This window comes from Mauremys mutica, chromosome 4, assembly GCF_020497125.1.
Source record: "Mauremys mutica isolate MM-2020 ecotype Southern chromosome 4, ASM2049712v1, whole genome shotgun sequence".
NCBI lineage: Eukaryota > Metazoa > Chordata > Testudines > Geoemydidae > Mauremys > Mauremys mutica.
This window is the reverse complement of record NC_059075.1, coordinates 90,705,049-90,723,436: the sequence shown is the minus strand read 5'-3', so window position 1 is coordinate 90,723,436 and position 18,388 is coordinate 90,705,049. Positions and strand designations below refer to the sequence as shown.

At 39.4% G+C, this 18,388-nt stretch overlaps 1 protein-coding gene across 4 annotated transcripts in view; it reads left to right on the top strand.

Moving 5' to 3' along the window:
• Nucleotides 1-18,388, top strand: part of DCDC1 (doublecortin domain containing 1) — a 434,351-nt gene that overhangs the window by 391,777 nt on the left and 24,186 nt on the right. For 3 of the 4 annotated variants that reach the window (XM_045012463.1, XM_045012461.1, XM_045012464.1), the window contains 4 exons: nucleotides 2,389-2,596; nucleotides 11,906-12,058; nucleotides 13,145-13,246; nucleotides 14,777-14,913. In XM_045012463.1, coding sequence (XP_044868398.1) covers nucleotides 2,389-2,596; nucleotides 11,906-12,058; nucleotides 13,145-13,246; nucleotides 14,777-14,913 — 600 coding nt within the window. The remainder of the gene's footprint in view (nucleotides 1-2,388; nucleotides 2,597-11,905; nucleotides 12,059-13,144; nucleotides 13,247-14,776; nucleotides 14,914-18,388) is intronic. The other variant, XM_045012462.1, reaches the window with a different exon arrangement.

Sequence of the window (18,388 nt, the reverse complement as noted above, 5' to 3'; positions counted from 1 at the left end):
AAGTTATAGATACAATTCTTCAGTTTATAACCAAAAGGACAACCACCTCCTTAAATCCCTTCCTAGAACTTGTAATGATTGACTATTTTTGTGTTAATTTGATAATTTAATTCCAATCCACTATTGAGATTAATTTGCTGATTTATTGATTTGATTTTGTGTAATAGTTGTATTACTTTCTTAGTAGTTTTGGTGAGATGTCTTCTTGGTTTTAATCTTTTTTGTTTAATAGTTTTAATAAAATTTATAAAAATACATTGAATCACATTTCTTTCAGTAATTAATGTAGGTCAGGAACCTCTGAGGGACATGGGTGTATATCAGACAGTCAGCTTAAAAGACTGATCAGTTCCTCTAATTAGTCTTTGGTTCCCACTGTCTTTAGGCAAACAGATCTCATCTGACGAGCCCATACCTTCCTAATATTCTGAGCCTGAAAGGATAGAATATGGCTTCCATTATTCTTGCTAAAGATCAATCAGTAGTTACAATCCACCTATCAAGTTATTTTCTTTACTATAAGCCCTACCAGTTTCAGCAGAAAGAGACTTCACCTGGAGTTAATATCTCTGCATGTCACTCCTGGGCAAGTAGGGGTTTCTTTGAAGGTGGACTAAGATTTTTTTGGGAAGCTTTATGCAAAAGGATGAATCATTCTGCACTCTAGTATGGCTGGAGTATGATGACTCCAACTTGGGTGACAGCCATTCGTATTCTAGAAGAAGGTGATTGGAGTACCGACTACATTGGTGTTATTTTATCATATATTTGACACCAGAACCCCATGTAAAATGCACTGACGGTGCCACATAAATTGCAACCAGGGCCGGCTCCAGACCCCAGCGCGCCAAGCGCGTGCTTGGGGCGGCATTTTGCCGGCAGGGTGGCAGGCGGCTCCGGCGGACTGCGGAGGGTTCGCTGGTCCCACGGCTCCGGTGGACCTCCCGCAGGCATGACTGCGGAAGGTCCGCCGGAGCCGCCTGCCGCCCTCCCAGCGCACCCTCCACAGGCACGTCTGCAAGAGGTCCCCCGGAGCCGCGGGACTGGCAGCGCGCCCCCTGCGGCATGCCGCCGTGCTTGGGGCGGCCAAATTCCTAGAGCCACCCCTGATTGCAACATAATTGTTCTTTTTGAAATTGCTGCATACAATTGTGCTCCAGAATCTAAACTTTCATATAAGGAAAAATCATTTAAAATTCCAGCCCATATGGGTTGTAAAGATAACCTTTAAAGTGTGAACTCATTGTAAACCAATGCAATAATGTCTGTCTGAATATGTAGGAAGCCTGAAACAATACCTCTGAGAAATGTGAGTGTCAATATTGTTAACTATTTCAATGGTGATCATTTTAACAGAAATATCAAGCTTATGTATTTCTCCATGCTTGTTAAATATAGTGGCAGATATTGGGCTGGGTTGGGGAAGAGCAGTGGGATATCTAGTTATCAGGGTTTGAGGAGGGAAATGAGGAAGTTAATCCCCCTCCTAAATTTAAAGCTGTCTCCATCCCTGCTCAAAAGCCTCATCTGCTTTCTGGTTGCCAAAAAAACCAACAACCCACCATTATGCCTTTGCCAAAACCCCAAACCTCCAGCAGGGTCCCTGACAAATCTATAATGCACAATAAAATGATGTAGCACATTGAAAGTGGTAGGGGGCAAGAGGAGGATAAGATGAAATAAATAGTATTGAATCTGAACATAAATTAACAAGGGACTTAATTGTACTGCAGTAGGGTAGGTTATAAGGAGGGTTCAGGGTGGGGAGTGATACAGTTGGGGTTCTTGCCACATAATTTAGGGAGCTCTACCACATATTTACATCAAATGTGCTATGTAGGACATGAGACCTTGCTTAACATTTTATGTTATGACTGTAGATAACTTTTATTCTTTTGGCATACTGTGTATCTCAAATACATCTAAGGAAATTAGGGTTCTGTGAGGGCATTATGGAATGCTACAAGACTTGAATTTGGAGCTAGCTATTAAGAAACATGTAGGAGACTGATTTGCCAGTATTATCTCATGGCATAATATTTTGTTCTGCCAAATTCCATCTAGACTGAAAACATATTCAGCTATATTGGTCATTATATTCTATACATTTTATTATATGTTTCTAAAATTTTAATAGAAAGGCAAATTAAAATAGGTTGCTGGGTTTTTTCTTTAGATCATCCAACTTGTCTCCCGTTTGCAAATGAATTAGAACATATCTAATAAAATGAGACTGGTTTTCACTATTGATAAACTTCTCCCCTATGTAAAGGGACAGCACAGGTTTATGCACCACTTAAATCCCACGTAAATGCTCTGCAGAAGGAAGAATTTCACCTTTGAGTGATTAATCATTCCATTGTTTTATCATTGCTGGTTTTTTTTAAGCTGCTTACCATGTGTACAAGACAACTTGAACTTACCAGGAAAGCCTGCAGACTATATACCAGTGATGGAATCCTAATGCTTACCCTGCCAGATTTAGTCACATGGGCTGTAAATGAGTGTTTCAGACAAAGTGACTCAGAAGAAGACTATAAAGAGAGAACTGCAATCACTGACAGTGCTGAAGGTGGGGCTGCACTGCATACGGAAGGTAAAAGGTCAAAATAAAAAAGTTCTTAGTTAAATTAATATTGAACTACATGAACTTGCATGGAGCTAACAGATTTTTTTAAAAAAGCCTCTGCTCATATGCTTCCAAGATTATCTGTGGAAATCCTTTGCTTTGTTTTCCATTTTCTTAGAGAATAACAAACACTACTAGAGAAAAGATTAATGAGAGTACACTTTAGCTGGACAAATGTGTTATATTTATTTATATTTTGCATGTTAGTAAGGACCTTTCGTCTCTCATTGATTTACTCGTGCAAATTAGGTAACACAATATCTTTAGGCTGAACATGAATTACATTGCATGTAAATATTTAATTTTGAAATTATTTGTGAAAAGTTAAAGTACACGCTTTTAGAAGGTCAGATTTCCAAACAGTCAGAAGCCAAAAGCAATCATATACCTAATTTGAGAGTTTAATTACTTTGACTGTATGTACAAATCATACTAGCTGCTGCCTAATTTGCCACTTGTGAACATTTTTTATGTATATACACAACTGAAGTAATTGTGCAGGCGAATTAGGTGCTGTTGTTCCATATTACCCTGATTTGAAAATCAGACTTATTGTGTTAATCTTGCATTAAATAAGTGCCAGATTATTGCAAAATCAGTTACTGACCACTGTTTATATGCAGGGTGATATACATTTCATACCAGGTTTTGAGCTATTTTACATAAACTGATGTTAGCTGGCAATCCTAGTTTATCTTTGGGTTTGCTGTTATATATAAACGTGTAAAGATTGATTTCTTTAATGTTATAAAAATTAAATGAGAATTGAGATTATGGATGCATTTTTAATTTATTATTCTATCAAGTGAGTTAGTAAAGATTTTTGAACAGATTCATCAAAAGAGTTAAACTGCTTTTTAACAATAAGTGAATTTGCAGTTTGTTAGACAGTAGTTCTATTTTTGAATTGCATTAATTACTAGAGATGGACCTCAGCCATGAAATTCAGGTTCACAATTTTTAACGTCCCAAAGTCTGGAGACATTCAGTTCCTGGACTTCTGTTTGGGCCTATTTTCCTATAAATACTAGATGTCTTCACTTATAAAGTCTCCAATTTAGCAAAGAATTTAAGCATGTGCTTAAATTTTTAAGACTTCAGTGAGCATTAAGCATGTGCTTAAGTGCTTACCTGAATAGAGATGGACTTGCTCACTTAAAGCTGAACAAATGCTTAAATACTTTATTAAACTGGGAAAGTATATTACTTATTGAATAAGTCAGTATTCATAAATATCAGTTTTCTACAAACAAAAGTCCAGTTATCATTGGAAATATCTAAATTAACATCTGCTGATTGCTTTACTATGTGCAATGAATAATGGCCTACTAACCTTATGTATCACACTCTTAAGGCTGGCAAGACATAACCACTTTGCTTTGTTCTGTGACTGGTGATGCTCAAACTACTCATATAAGAATGTTCTTGATTGGACAAGAATCACTGGCAGGAGAACAGGTTAATCTGCAGCATAGAATCATAAAAATGTAGGACTGGAAGGGACCTTGATAGGTCATCTAGTCCTGTTCCCTGCACTGAACCAGGACTAAGTATTATCTAGACCATTCCTGACAGGTGTTTGTTTATATTGTTCTTGAAAACCTCCAATGGGGAGATTTCACAACCCCCCCTAAGTAATTTGTTCCAGTGCTTAACTGTTCTTACAGTTATGAAGTTTTTCCTAAAGTCTAACTTAAATCTACCTTGCTGCAATTTAAGCCTGTTACTTCTTGTTCTGTCCTCAGTGGCTAAGGAGAACAATTTATCACCCTCCTCTTTATAACAACCTTTATGCACATGAAGACTGTTATCATATCCCCGCTCAGTCTTCTCTTTTCCAGACTAAACAAGACCAATTTTTTAGTCTTTCCTCATAGGTCATGTTTTCTAGACCTTTAATCATTTTTGTTGCTCTTCTCTGGACTTTCTCCAATTTGTACATATATTTCCTGAAGTGCAGTGTCCAGAACTGGGCAGAATATGCTAGATAAGGCCTTATCAGTGCTGAGTAAAGTGGAAGAATTACTTCTTGTGTCTTGTTTACAACACTCCTGCTAATACATCCCAGAATGATGTTCATGCTTTTTACAACAGTATTATGTTACATAGTTTACTCAGATTATGTTCAACTGCCTCCTCTGATGGTACCATGTATTCTTAGAGACTCAGATCCTTTTTTTGTGTGTCCACTGTCATAGCTTGTCACTCCAAAACTGCAGCCAAGACCTCGTGTTGTCACTTATCTCAAATAGTTCCTGAGGGGTACAGGATGTTGACATGGTGTACTGCATCAGGCAGTGTTCAAGTGTTTGTCTAGTGTTTCACATTTGGACTCATTTTTCCAGTTTCCAGTTGGCCATATTGTCACCAGTCTTTGCCACCCCAACTCTCTCTCGATTTGGAATATGGAAGTGTTTTCATTCGAGGTCAGTGCCTCAGGGTGTTGTTCTGAAGGAATCAGGTTCTTCAGGAACATCGGCATTTCCCACCATTTTGTCATGAGGTAGTATAATGATACAGTGGGAGTTGGTTTCAAAGTCCCTGTGATGAGCCTACAGGATTGATTGAGTTCAGTATCTGTTTTGTGTGCATTGTGTGAATGACCATAATGGAGCACAGTACTCCACAACTGAGTAACAGAGTTTCTTTGGGTCAGCTCCTCATTTTGTATTGGCCAGTTTCTGGGATTCACAGTTCCTGGAGTTCACGGTTTTTTTCAGTTTCTCGATGTGCTCTTTGAATGTTAGTGTCAGTCTAATGTGACCCCAAGGTACACCAGATGTTCAAAATATTCAAGGATAGTACCATCCCCCAGAGTTTTTGCTTGGCCTGATGGTGGTTGGCCAGGTGGAAGCTGTGCACTTGTGTCTTGCTAGAGTTGGCATTCAGAAACCATATGCAATAGTATTCTCCAGGCACACTCAGAGACCCAGTTAGAGTGTGCTGAATGTCATCAAATCTTTCCAATTGGGTGCTGATGCAAAGATCATAGGCATGAATGAATCTTCAGATGTTGAGGAATTCTGATTGGGCAATTGTGTAGACATTTAACATGCTGATGATGAGTTCTGTTTGATAACAAACCAAAGCAGTGTGGACTTATGCACATTCAGTTTGTTGATTTTCTTTTCTGGTAGTTTGGGTTCTGTCATTTCTGCATTGGAGTGTTGCTCTTTTAAGACTTCTCATCCATCTCAGATTCTGGAAGGCACTTTAAATTCTTAAATCTTGGGTAAAGTGCTATAGCTAGCTTTAGAAATCTCAGTGGTACCTTCTTTGCATTTTGTCAAAACTGCAGTGAAAGTGTTTTAAATCCAGCAACATATGCTCGGTTGTCATCCAAGACTGCCATAACACAAAATATATGGCAGATTTCGAGTAAAACCATGGAGTAGGAGACATACAATTCTCTCCAAGGAGGTTCAGTCACAAATTTAAATAACACATTATTATTTAATGAGCATCATCTGCATGGGAGCATGTCCTCTGGAATGACGGTCGAAGCATGAAGGGGCATATTAATGTTTAGTATATCTGGCACATAAATACCATGCAACTCCAGCTACAACAGTGTCATGTGAATGCCTGTTCTCACTTTCAGGTGACATTGTATATAAGAATTGGGCAGCATTATCTCCCGTAAATATAAACAAGCTTGCTTGTCTTAGCAACTGGTTGAACAAGCAGTAGGACTGAGTGGACTTGTAGGCTCTAAAGTTTTATATTGTTTTGTTTCTGAGTGCAGTTATGTAAAAAAAATCTACATTTGTAAATTGCACTTTCATGATAGAGATTGCACTATAGTAACTCCTCGCTTAACGTTGTAGTTATGTTCCTGAAAAATGCTATTTTAAGCAAAACGATGTTAAGCGAATCCAATTTTCCCATAAGAATTAATGTAAAGGGGGGGGAGGGAGGGTTAGGTTCCAGGAAATTTTTTTGGCCAGACAAAAGACTATATTTCATATATATATACACACACACAGTATAAGTTTTATACAAACAATTTAATACTGTACACAGCAATGATGATTATGAAGCTTTGTTGAGGTGGTGACGTCAGAGTGTGGAAGAGGGTGGGATATTTCCCAGGGAATGCCTTACTTCTAAATGATGAACTAGCACTGGGCTGAGCCCTCAAGGGTTAACACATTGTTGTTAATGTAGCCTCACACTCTACAAGGCAGCACAAATGGAGGGCGGGGAGACAGCATGGCAGAGAGAGACAGAGACACACACCGTGTGTGAGAGAGATAAGTGCATTGCCCCTTTAAGTACGCTGACCCCACTCTAAGTACATTACCTTTTAAAGTAGATCAGCAAGTTGAGATAGCAGCTGCTGCCAGCAAGCTCCCTCCATCCTGAGCCCTGTCATGTCCCCCCCCCCTTCTTTGTGGCGATAAGGTACAGGAGCAGGGGAAGGGGGGACACCCTGACATTAGCACCCCTCTTCCCCTGTGCCTCCCCCACACAGCAAGCAGTATGCTCCCGGGAGCAGCTCCAAGGCAGAGGGCAGGAGCAGGCAGTGCGGGGAGGGACAGCTGAACTGCCTGGCAATTGATAGCTTGCTGGGCGGCTGCCGCACAGGGAACTTAGGGGAGCTGATATGGGGGTTGCCAGTCCACCCTGGTTCCACCCCCACTCCCAACTAGCTCCAACAGGCTGCAAACAGTGGACAAAACAGGCGGTTGCCAAACAACGTTATAAGGGAGCATTGTACAACTTTAAATGAGCATGTTCTCTAATTGATCAGCAACGTAACAATGAAACAACGTTAACCGGGACTTGTATGCGGTGAATTGAAAAATACTATTTCTTTTGTTTATCTTTTTACAGTGCAAATACTTGTAATAAAAAATAAAGTGAGCACTGTATACTTCATATACTATGTTGTAATTGAAATCAAAATATTTGAAAATGTAGAAAAACATCCAATAATATTTATAATAAATATAAATTGGTATTCTATTATTGTTTAATAGTGCAATTAAAACTGTAATTAATTGCGACTAATTGTTTTAATCTAGTTAATTAGTTTTGCTTGAGTTAACTGCAGTTAATTGATGGCCCTAATTACCATTACCATTTATTATAAGGTGTATATTACTTCCAAGGGTAGGAATTTCAAAAGTGCCTAAACGTCTAAGAATCATGAATCCTATAAGAGTTGTGCTCATAAGTTGCTTGAGCACTTCTGAAAATGCCACCCCAAAAAGCTTAGTAGGCCCTTTCTCGGTTACATAAAAAGGTAGACCCCTGCTCCAAAGAACTGGCCCGGAGTCTGCAATGGGCTCTACGTGGGCCTAAATAATCAAGGTACAAACAGAAAGAGGTGGGGGAGAGGACAACAACTTGAGATTTAAGGAGGAGATTTTTTTCAAAGGCACAAAAAGGGGGTAGGCATCCAACTCCTATTGAAGTTCCATGAGAGTTGAGCACCTAACTTCCCTTGGTACCTTTGAAAATCTCCCCCTACAAGTTATTTATTTAGCTCTGTATGTAACTTCTGCATTATACTGATGTATTCCAGGCCTACTTTACTGCTTTTACCCTTTCCTAATTTCTTATTCTTGACCAATAACCTTCCTTTCTGACTCCATCCCCATGCAAGCCCTCACCTTGCCCAGATGTTGTGACTATAACTTCCCCCTTCACACTTCCCCACAGACAATCAATACCACCTTCCCTTCTCTCTTAAATGAAGCTAAAGTTCAATGAAAGCCAATAATAAAGAGTTGATTATATGCAGGGGTGAAAGTAAGTCAGGACACTTACTGGTATGGGCCAGGGGCGGGGCCTATGGCAGAAAGGGCGGGGCTGGGGGGCCAGCATCCCCTAACCAGCCCTTCCAGGCGCCCTGGCCCATGCTGCCCAGGACTCCCGTGTTGATTTAAAGGGCCCGGGGCTCTGGATGCTGCTGCTGCACTAGCGGCAGCAGTGTCCGGAGCCCCAGGCCCTTTTAAATCGGCCCCAGGGCAACTGCTCCCTTTGCCCCCTCTGCCCGTTGGAGGCTAGGGTGGGCGGGGCAAAAGGGGCAGGGACATTAAAGCACCACAGGGTCCTTTGCCGCAGCAGCACTTTAATGTTGCTGCACCCCCACCCGGCCCGCTGACCAGGGGAGGGGGCACAGAAACCTTAAAGCGCTGCCACGGCAAAGGACCGTCCTTAAAGCACTGCGGCAGCAGCGCTTTAATGTCCCTGCCCCTTTTGCCTCCCCTGTCAGCGGCTCTGCCGGTATGGACCCTACCAGCAAACTTGATAAGAAACTTGATAAGAAATATCAGAGGGGTAGCCGTGTTAGTCTGGATCTGTAAAAGCAACAAAGAATCCTGTGGCACCTTATAGACTAACAGACGTTTTGCAGCATGAGCTTTCGTGGGTGAATACCCACTTCTTCGGATGCAAGTGGGTGAATACCCACTTCTTGCATCCGAAGAAGTGGGTATTCACCCACGAAAGCTCATGCTGCAAAACGTCTGTTAGTCTATAAGGTGCCACAGGATTCTTTGTTGATAAGAAATGGAAGTATGCCTAATACAAGGTCAGCTGCTTTTAATGAGAGGCCTCATATGTGCTAGCATGCTGCTTACAGAATTAATAGATGGGAAAGAAATACGATAAGCCCCTTTCACAAAGATACTGTGTTCGAATAGCAAATCATACAGCAAAAATAAATACATAAAAGAGGGAAAACTAGACAAGGGAAAGCAACACCAAATTCAAATCACTCTATAGAGAACATGAAAAAAGATTTGTTTTTAAATCATAGAATATCAGGGTTGGAAGGGACCTCAGGAGGTCATCTAGTCCCACCCCCTGCTCAAAGCAGGACCAATCCCCAGACAGATTTTTGCCCCAAATCCCTAAATGGCCCCCTCAAGGATTGAATTTATAACCCTGGGTTTAGTAGGCTAATGCTCAAACCACTGAAGTTATAGTGATCTGCTGTTCAAAATAAATATAAAAATGAGCTAAAAACAGTTCAGTGCTGCACTAAACAAAAGTGACTGTGGGTACAATTTTCAAAAATATTTATGTTAAGTTATGTTCTTCCTGTGGAATAAACAAGCAGTATTGTATTTTCACAACATATTCATTCTTTTTATTGGTGTTGGAAAACTACCACTACCTGTGAATAACAAGGCTGTAAATACATAAAGGGGCTTTTGTTATATCATACAATAAGCCGTGTTATGGTGTAGTGGTGTCCTGTAGACTTCCAGATGCAATTGCTTGTGTTGATCTTAATGGTCTGGGACCTGGTCGTGAGAGACACTCTGCCACCTGTGCCTTGTTGCAGCAGCAAAAATATAAGATCATGCTCTCATTTCCTAGGATTCTCACTGTACAGCTGCTCACAGAGTTTTCTCAGCTGAGTCTTAGGGATTCATTCTCCACAGTAGTCCACCACACCTGGAGTTTGGTGAGCTTCAGGCTTCATCATAAATTTATTTTTATTTGTTTTTTTGCCTTGCCTTTGAGCATTATTTTAGTTTGTTTAATTGTATTGAGCCATTAATTTGGATCATTATATATGTAGCACTTGCCACGGGGAAGTCACAGAAGCAGTAGTCTTCGAATCATAGAACCATAGGGTTAGAAGGGACTGTCAAGATCATCTAGTTTAACCCCCTGCTAAGATACAGGATTTGTTGTTTCTAAACCATCCAAGACACCAGCCTCCTTTTGAAAACCTCCTGTGTGCTGCAAATGTTGAGCTCAAAAGCCTGTCTCTTTCACCAACAGAAGTTGGTCCAATGAAAGTTATTACCTCACCTGCCTTGTGTCTCTCGTATACTGGTATCAACGTGGTGACAACACTGCAAACAACTTTTTAAAATCCATCCGCTATCTCTCGCCTAATATATATATTTGTAAGCTCTTTGGGGCAGGGAGCATCTTTTTTTTTGTCTTGTGTTTGTACAGTGCTTAGCACAAAGGCATGCTGGTCCATGATTAAGACTCCTAGGCACTATGGTAATACAAATAATAAATTGATAATGAATCAAATAATTACATAACCCCAGAGAGCCCACCAGACTCTCACTGAACTATATACGAAATTTGGCCATTTGTACAGTTTGTAGTTTTTAAGATAAAGGGGCCCAATTAATCATGAGACTGAGCATGTGAACTTTTGAGGGCCAATTTTCAATTGATTCAAACTTTGAAACTAAGTAACTGATTTTCTGGAAACTTCTTCAGAAAATTCTAGCTTTTCTCAGATTACATGCTGAAACTTGGAGCAAAGATACTGTGTTTTTCATCTCAAACAAACAGGCTGAACTCCCACTGCAAGTGCAAAACGGAACACAACCTTAATTACAACATCACAATGGGTCTGCCATAATATTCAAGTACAGTATATTTAAACTAGTGGTGAATAATTCCTAAGAGTTTTCTAAAGCAATGGGAGAAACCCCAAAGTTTCTTATCTGCTTGTACTTAACCTATCCTTGTGAGACCTTCATTTGCACGCTTGCTTTGTCCTCAAATAGCAGTGCTTCAGATTTGATCACTTTTGCTCCCTTTCCTATATATAAAATGCTCTTTATAATCACCACTTTCCCCCATCCCGTTGTTCTTTCTATTATGTATCACTCTTCTATATTACTACTGTGCCACATTCCTGTGTGCTGCAAATATTATCTATTTAAGCTTTTGTTAGTTGTTATAAGTAATGAACAGTTTATCTTAATATGTTCATCTTAATATTCTTCATATCCAGTATGTGAACAGAAGGATAAAAAAATTGTGTGGTGCAGTCTAAATTAAACTACAGTAGAACCTCAGTTACAAACACCTCAGAAACAGAGATTGTTCATAACTCTGAAATGTTCATAACTCTGAGCAAAGTGTCATGGTTGTTTTTTCAAAAGTTTACAGCTGAACATTTGACTTAAACAGCTTTGAAAATTTACTATGCAGAAGAAAAATGCTTCTTTTAACCATCTTAATTTAAATAAAACAAGCCCAGAAAGTTTCCTTACCTTGTCAAATCTTTTTTTAAACTTTCCCTTTTTCTTAGCAGTTTACATTTAACACAATATTGTGCTGTACAATATTTGATTTGTTTGTTTTTTGTTTGTTTTTTGTCTCTGCTGCCTGACTGCATACTTACAGTTCAAAATGAGGTGTGTGTGGTTGACCGGTCAGTCAGTTTGTAACTCTGGTGTTTGTAACTCTGAGGTTCTACTGTAATAAGATGAGAAAAAACTCTTTAGGGTAAAGTGATATAAAGATAAACTTTGTAATTGTTTCTTTCCAAATACAAAGATAAGTACATGGAGAAAGCGAAGATAAAGTCAGAATTATCCTTGATGACTCCAGACAGTTTGAACATGATAGATGATTCTTTGCTCACCATCATCCTCAGAAATCCTATAGAGGTCTGGGTTTCCTGTGGAGAACCTTTTCTACCTTTGGATGGTATGCGTATACTGGGTTTCTTTCCCCTTTCTCACAAGTGAGATACTTAGGGCTTATCCACAGCAAGCCAGGATGTAAATCTACAATGCACTAGCCTGCAGTGCTCTAGGTCTCCTTGTGGACCCTACAACTGTGCTCTAGAAGTTCCATAATGTGCTTTGACCAATTGCTATTTCAAACAACAGGTATAGATCAAAACCACTATGGAACTTTAAGAGTGCAGTAGCAGGGTCCACAGAGCTAGTTAGCGTGTGGCAAGCTATGATTCTGTAGAGTTACATCCTTGTTTGTCATGCACTAAGTCTCCATGTGGGCAAGCCCTTCAAAAGAGAATGAAAATCTCAGAGCAAATTCTAAAACACTTTATTTTAGTGAGGAATAAAAATTAAATATCTTATCCGGGGAAAAAGTTATGCCGCTGTAACTACATCACATTTGCATTCCTCACTTGAGTAAAGTTAATCACATACATAAATCTTTGCACAATTGGACACCTAAAAAGAATGGTTTGGCTAGTATATATTACATGTATTATCCAGAAGCTTAAAAACAACCTCCAAATTATACCCACTATGTCAATAAAATTCAAAGTAGATAGTAAGATGTATATGGACTGTTGAGCAATGATTCAAGCATAGTGCTAGGTATTTGTTTCACAATGAGGACTAATTGTCTGAACATTGTCAAATAAAGGTCTTCTATCAGTAGGAGCATGTTTAAAAAAATGTTAAGCCAATCTTCTACTGCTATACTTAAGCATGCAATACTGGAAAAGTAAATGTAGTACAGTACTGTACATGTTAAATCAATATGTCTTTGTGTCTTGCTCTGCAGAGACATTCCTTAAGCTTCATATGCTTTCAGAGAGGTGTTTTTTGTTTTTTTTTGTTTTGTTAGGACACTTACATTTTAATTACTTGTCTGTAATTGGATCTGTTTAACTCACTAATACTCTCAAGTTCTTTAAAAACTATTTGCTAAAAGAGATCCAATTATACTAATCAGTCAGCCAAAAAAAACCTATTAATGCAAACCACTACAAAGAAAAATAACCAGTAGAAATATTATTTATTTCTTTTATTACAGCTTTGCAAAAGGCAGCAAGGCAAGAGAAACAAAACTGGTTAGAGAAGGACAAAATTTTGGCTGATCTAGATGCTATGAAACATAAAATGAGACAGCTGCAAGGTTGGTATCAATATGCATTTAATTTGAAACTGTTGTGATATTTATAACTAAACTTTGATTTCCAAAGTGGCTGACTAAATTGTCTGTACAACTTCCACTTGCATGTGCAGACTAGCCTTTGGGCACCCAATATCCTGACCCTGGCCCTGCAATAGGATCCATCCCTTGTGCCCATATGAAGCCCCATTGGTTTCACTGGACTCTATGCAGGTACTGGGTTCACCTACTCCGATTTGATCGCAAATGTGAAGCTTCAGTAGGTATTTGGACGTTGAAAGCCTTTTCTATGCAGACAAAATTCATTTTGTTAGAAAATGCATTCACTAACATGTTTTAACAGATAGGATTAAGGGTTTGTGCTGGAAACAGATATTCGGGTAGTGTTCACAGTAGACTTTATAAATGTGTTCAGTGCCTCAAATTACCTGGCAATCAATTAACTAAAGGTAAAAAGGTTTAGTGTAGACATATCCTGAGTGTGGAGAGGGACAATAATGTTTAAAAACACATTAGTTGGTTGTGGTTAACCCTAGGCACCCTTTGCACTGGAGGCTGAGGGGAGGATGGTATAGCAATAAATGGCCATACTAGTTCTATGCCTCCTGTGGATCCTGCCTCAGCAAAACAGTGTGAAGGGGTTAGAGCCAAACAAAGAGTCTGGCCATGTGCTTGACTGCTGCTTCCTGTAGGAAACCAAAAAGGCCCATGGTTGTCATAAGAACATAAGAATAACTATACAGTCAGGCCAATTGTCCATCAAGCCCAGTATCCTGTTTTCCAGCAGTGCCCAGTGCCAGATGCTTCAGAGGTAATGAACAGAAGAGAGCAATTATTGAGTGACCCCTCCCCTATTGTCCAGACCCAGCTTTTGGCAGTCAGAAGTTTAGGGATGCCCAGAGCATGCAATTGCATCCCTGACCATTTTGGCCAATAGCCACTGTTGGACCTGTCCTCTGTGAACTTATTTAATTATTTTTTGAATCCATTTATATTTTGGCCTTCACATCCCCTGGCAGCGAGTTCCACAGGTTGACTGTGCATTAGCTGAAGAAGTACTTCCTTGTGTTTGTTTTAAACCTACTGCATATTAATTTCATTGTGTGATCCATGTTTTTTGTGTTATGTGAAGGGCTAAATAACACTTCCATCTTCACTTTCTCTACACCATTCATGATTTTATAGACCTCTATCATATCCCCCTTAATCATCTCTTATTGAGGGAGAACAAAACATATGTTACAGACTGAAAGAAAATGAAATTGATGCTGCGAGTTAGAAATTCTATCTAATATTTATCTGGACTGTGGTGTTCACATTAGGCTTTTACTTGGTCTGCATAGATATGTCTGTCTCGATCACTGCCTGGCCTTGCTTGCTATGTGTACTGTTTGTTTTTACAAATGATACTTAGTATTTTAGGACTAATAGCTTTAAAAGTTCTGTGACCAGAGGTAAGAAAAAAATAAAATAAACCATCAAAGTAAGAAAACATAGTTTTACAAGAGTTATTTTGAAATTTCTCTGCCTCAGGGCGACGAATAACAGCCTTTAAACCATCCACCTTGGTGCCCACAAAAAGCCCAGTTCAGCCTGTAGTAGTAGAAGGAGGCTGGACTGAAGAAACCGAAGAAGAGATGAGACTCATGGAAAATATACAACATACCGAGGTATAAAATACAATCTGTATCAATATTCCAAAATTAAAAACAGCATTAATGTTGTTGAGGAATTTTATCACAAGGTTAGATTTTACACTAGTCCTATGATACACTGATCATGTGACTCAGTACAGCCTATATAGTTCATTATCTGAAAAAGTATTCACAGGCTGCCAAATACACACACAAGGTTTTCAAACAGTATTTGGGATAAAATACAACATGGTTATACAAAAGGTAGATTGTACCAGACCAATCTGATCTCTTTCTTTGAGAAGATAACTGATTTTTTAGATTTAGTAGATCTAATCTACATGATTTCAGCAAGACATTTGATATAGTTCCACGTGGAAATTATTAGTTAAATTGGAGAATATGGGGATTAATATGAGAATTGAAAGGTGGATAAGGCACTGGTTAAAGGGGAGACTACAGCGAGTCAGACTGAAAGGTGACTTGTCAGGCAGAGGGAGGTTACTAGTGGAGCTCCTGAGGGATCAGTCTTGGGACCAGTCTTATTTAACATTTTCATTCATGGCCTTGGCACGAAAAGTGGGAATGAGCTTATAAAACCTGTGGATGACACAAAGTTGGGAGGTATTGCAATATGGAGAAGGGCTGGAATATCATAGCAGAGGACCTGGAGGACCTTCAAAACTGGAGGAATAGAAATGGGATGAAATTTAATAGTGCAAGATCATGCACTTAGGGACTAACAACAAGAATTTTTGCTATAAGCTGGGGACTTATCAGTTGGAAGCAGCAGAGGAGAAAGACATGGGTGTATTGGTTGATCACAGGATGACCATGAGCTACCAATGTGATGTGGCTGTGAAAAAGGCTGATGCAATCCTAGGTTGCATCAGGTAAGGTATTTCCAGTAGAGATAGGGAAGTGTTATTGCCATGATACAGGGCAGTGGTGATATCTCATCCAGAATACTGTGTGCAATTCTGGTTTCCCATGTTTAAGAAAGATGAATTCAGACTGGAACAGGTGCAAAAAAGGGTACTAGGATGATCAAAGGAATGGAAAACCTACCTTGTGAGAGAAGACTCAAGGAGCTAGGCTTGTTTAGTCTAATCAAGTGAAGGCTGAGGGGAGATATGATTGCTCTCTATAAATACATTGGAGGGATAAATACCAGGGGATGGAGAGGAGTTATTCAAATTAAGTGCCAATGTGGACACAAGAACAAATGGATATAAACTGGTCATCAACATGTTTAGGCTTGAAATCAGATGAAGGTTTGTAATCATCAGAGGAATGAAGTTCTGGAACAGCTTTCCAAGGGGAGCAGTGGGGGCAAAAATCCTAACTTATTTCAAGACTGAACTTGATAAGTTTATGGAGGGGATGGTATGATGAGATTGCCTACAATGGCATGTGGCTCAGCTGTGACTGCTAGTAGCAAAAAATCCCCAATGGCCAGAGATGGGGCACTAGATGGGGAGGACTGTGAGTTACTACAGAGAATTTGTTCCCAGGTGTCTGGCTGATGGGTCTTTCCAATATGCTCAGGGTTCAACTGACTGCCATATTTTGGTTTGGGAAAGAATTTTCTCCCAGGTCAGATTGGCACAGACCACAGAGGGTTTTTGCCTTTTTCTGTAGCATGGGCCATGGATCACTTGCTGATTTAAACTAGAGTAAATGGTGGATTCTCTGTAACTTGAGGACTTCAGTAGCTCACCCAGCAGTTATGGGTCTATTACAGAAGGGGACATGTAAGATTCTGTGCTGGAGGTCAGACTAGATGATCACAATGCTCCCTTTTGGCCTTAATGTCTATGAGTTTATGAGACTCAATGGAGCCCAAGAATTATCTTAATAAGGAAGATGAAAAAGGCCCTATAGATATGTGCATGAGCAATTATATCCAGCATAGTAAAATGGGCTTGATAGTTTCAATGCTAATCATTCCTAAGGCTATATCTGAATATGTGAGAAGATCAAACAGTGAAATACTAATTTCATTAGACAGGTTTCAGAGTAGCAGCCATGTTAGTCTGTATCTGCAAAAAGAACAGGAGACTAAGGTGCCACAAGTACTCCTGTTCTAATTTCATTAGAGACATCCAGACTCAAAAAAGTAGTTTCCATCTATATGGTTAATCAGTCAATATTATAGTATATACCAAAACAAAGGAAAAAATTTAAGATTGGATGTATGTACAAGATCTTGGAAAACTTCCACTCTTTGGTTTTGGAAATATTTTAATCAAAACTGTCTTGAAGGCTCATGGGCTTTGTACAAATTGGTGAAAAGAAACAATACTATGGCATTAGAGCGTGTTGACATATCTATGATGTAATTAAGAGATAAAGCACAGTTCATCGTAACAAGTCATTTTTCAAAACCTGATTGGATAAATTATTATTCATAATATGAGTATTTACACTATGTATTATAGATTCATTGTCTTGTATATTTAAGCATGAGAGAGAAGCCCAATTTTATATCACTGAGCGTTATGGCTGAGTATAGGGATACTATATAATCCTATAGCTATTGTCTCTCACTGTCGGTCACGTGAGGTCCTGATCATAAAATATACATCCTACAACATATAGTATCTCAATTCCAATTAGGCAATTTAAGAACATAAGAACATAAGAAAGGCCGTACCGGGTCAGACCAAAGGTCCATCTAGCCCAGTATCTGTCTACCAACAGTGGCCAATGCCAGGTGCCCCAGAGGGAGTGAACCTAACAGGCAATGATCAAGTGATCTCTCTCCTGCCATCCATCTCCATCCTCTGACGAACAGAGGCTAGGGACACCATTCTTACCCATCCTGGCTAATAGCCATTTATGGACTTAGCCACCATGAATTTATCCAGTCCCCTTTTAAACATTGTTATAGTCCTAGCCTTCACAACCTCCTCAGGTAAGGAGTTCCACAAGTTGACTGTGTGCTGCGTGAAGAAGAACTTCCTATTATTTGTTTTAAACCTGCTGCCTATTAATTTCATTTGGTGACCCCTAGTTCTTGTATTATGGGAATAAGTAAATAACTTTTCCTTATCCACTTTCTCAACATCACTCATGATTTTATATTCCTCTATCATGTCCCCCCTTAGTCTTCTCTTTTCCAAGCTGAAGAGTCCTAGCCTCTTTAATCTTTCCTCGTATGGGACCCTCTCTAAACCCCTAATCATTTTAGTTGCCCTTTTCTGAACCTTTTCTAGTGCTAGAATATCTTTTTTGAGGTGAGGAGACCACATCTGTACACAGTATTAGAGATGTGGGCAAACCATGGATTTATATAAGGACAATAATATATTCTCAGTCTTATTCTCTATCCCTTTTTTAATGATTCCTAACATCCTGTTTGCTTTTTTGACCGCCTCTGCACACTGCGTGGACATCTTCAGAGAACTATCCACGATGTCTCCAAGATCTTTTTCCTGACTCGTTGTAGCTAAATTAGCCCCCATCATGTTGTATGTATAGTTGGGGTTATTTTTTCCAACGTGCATTA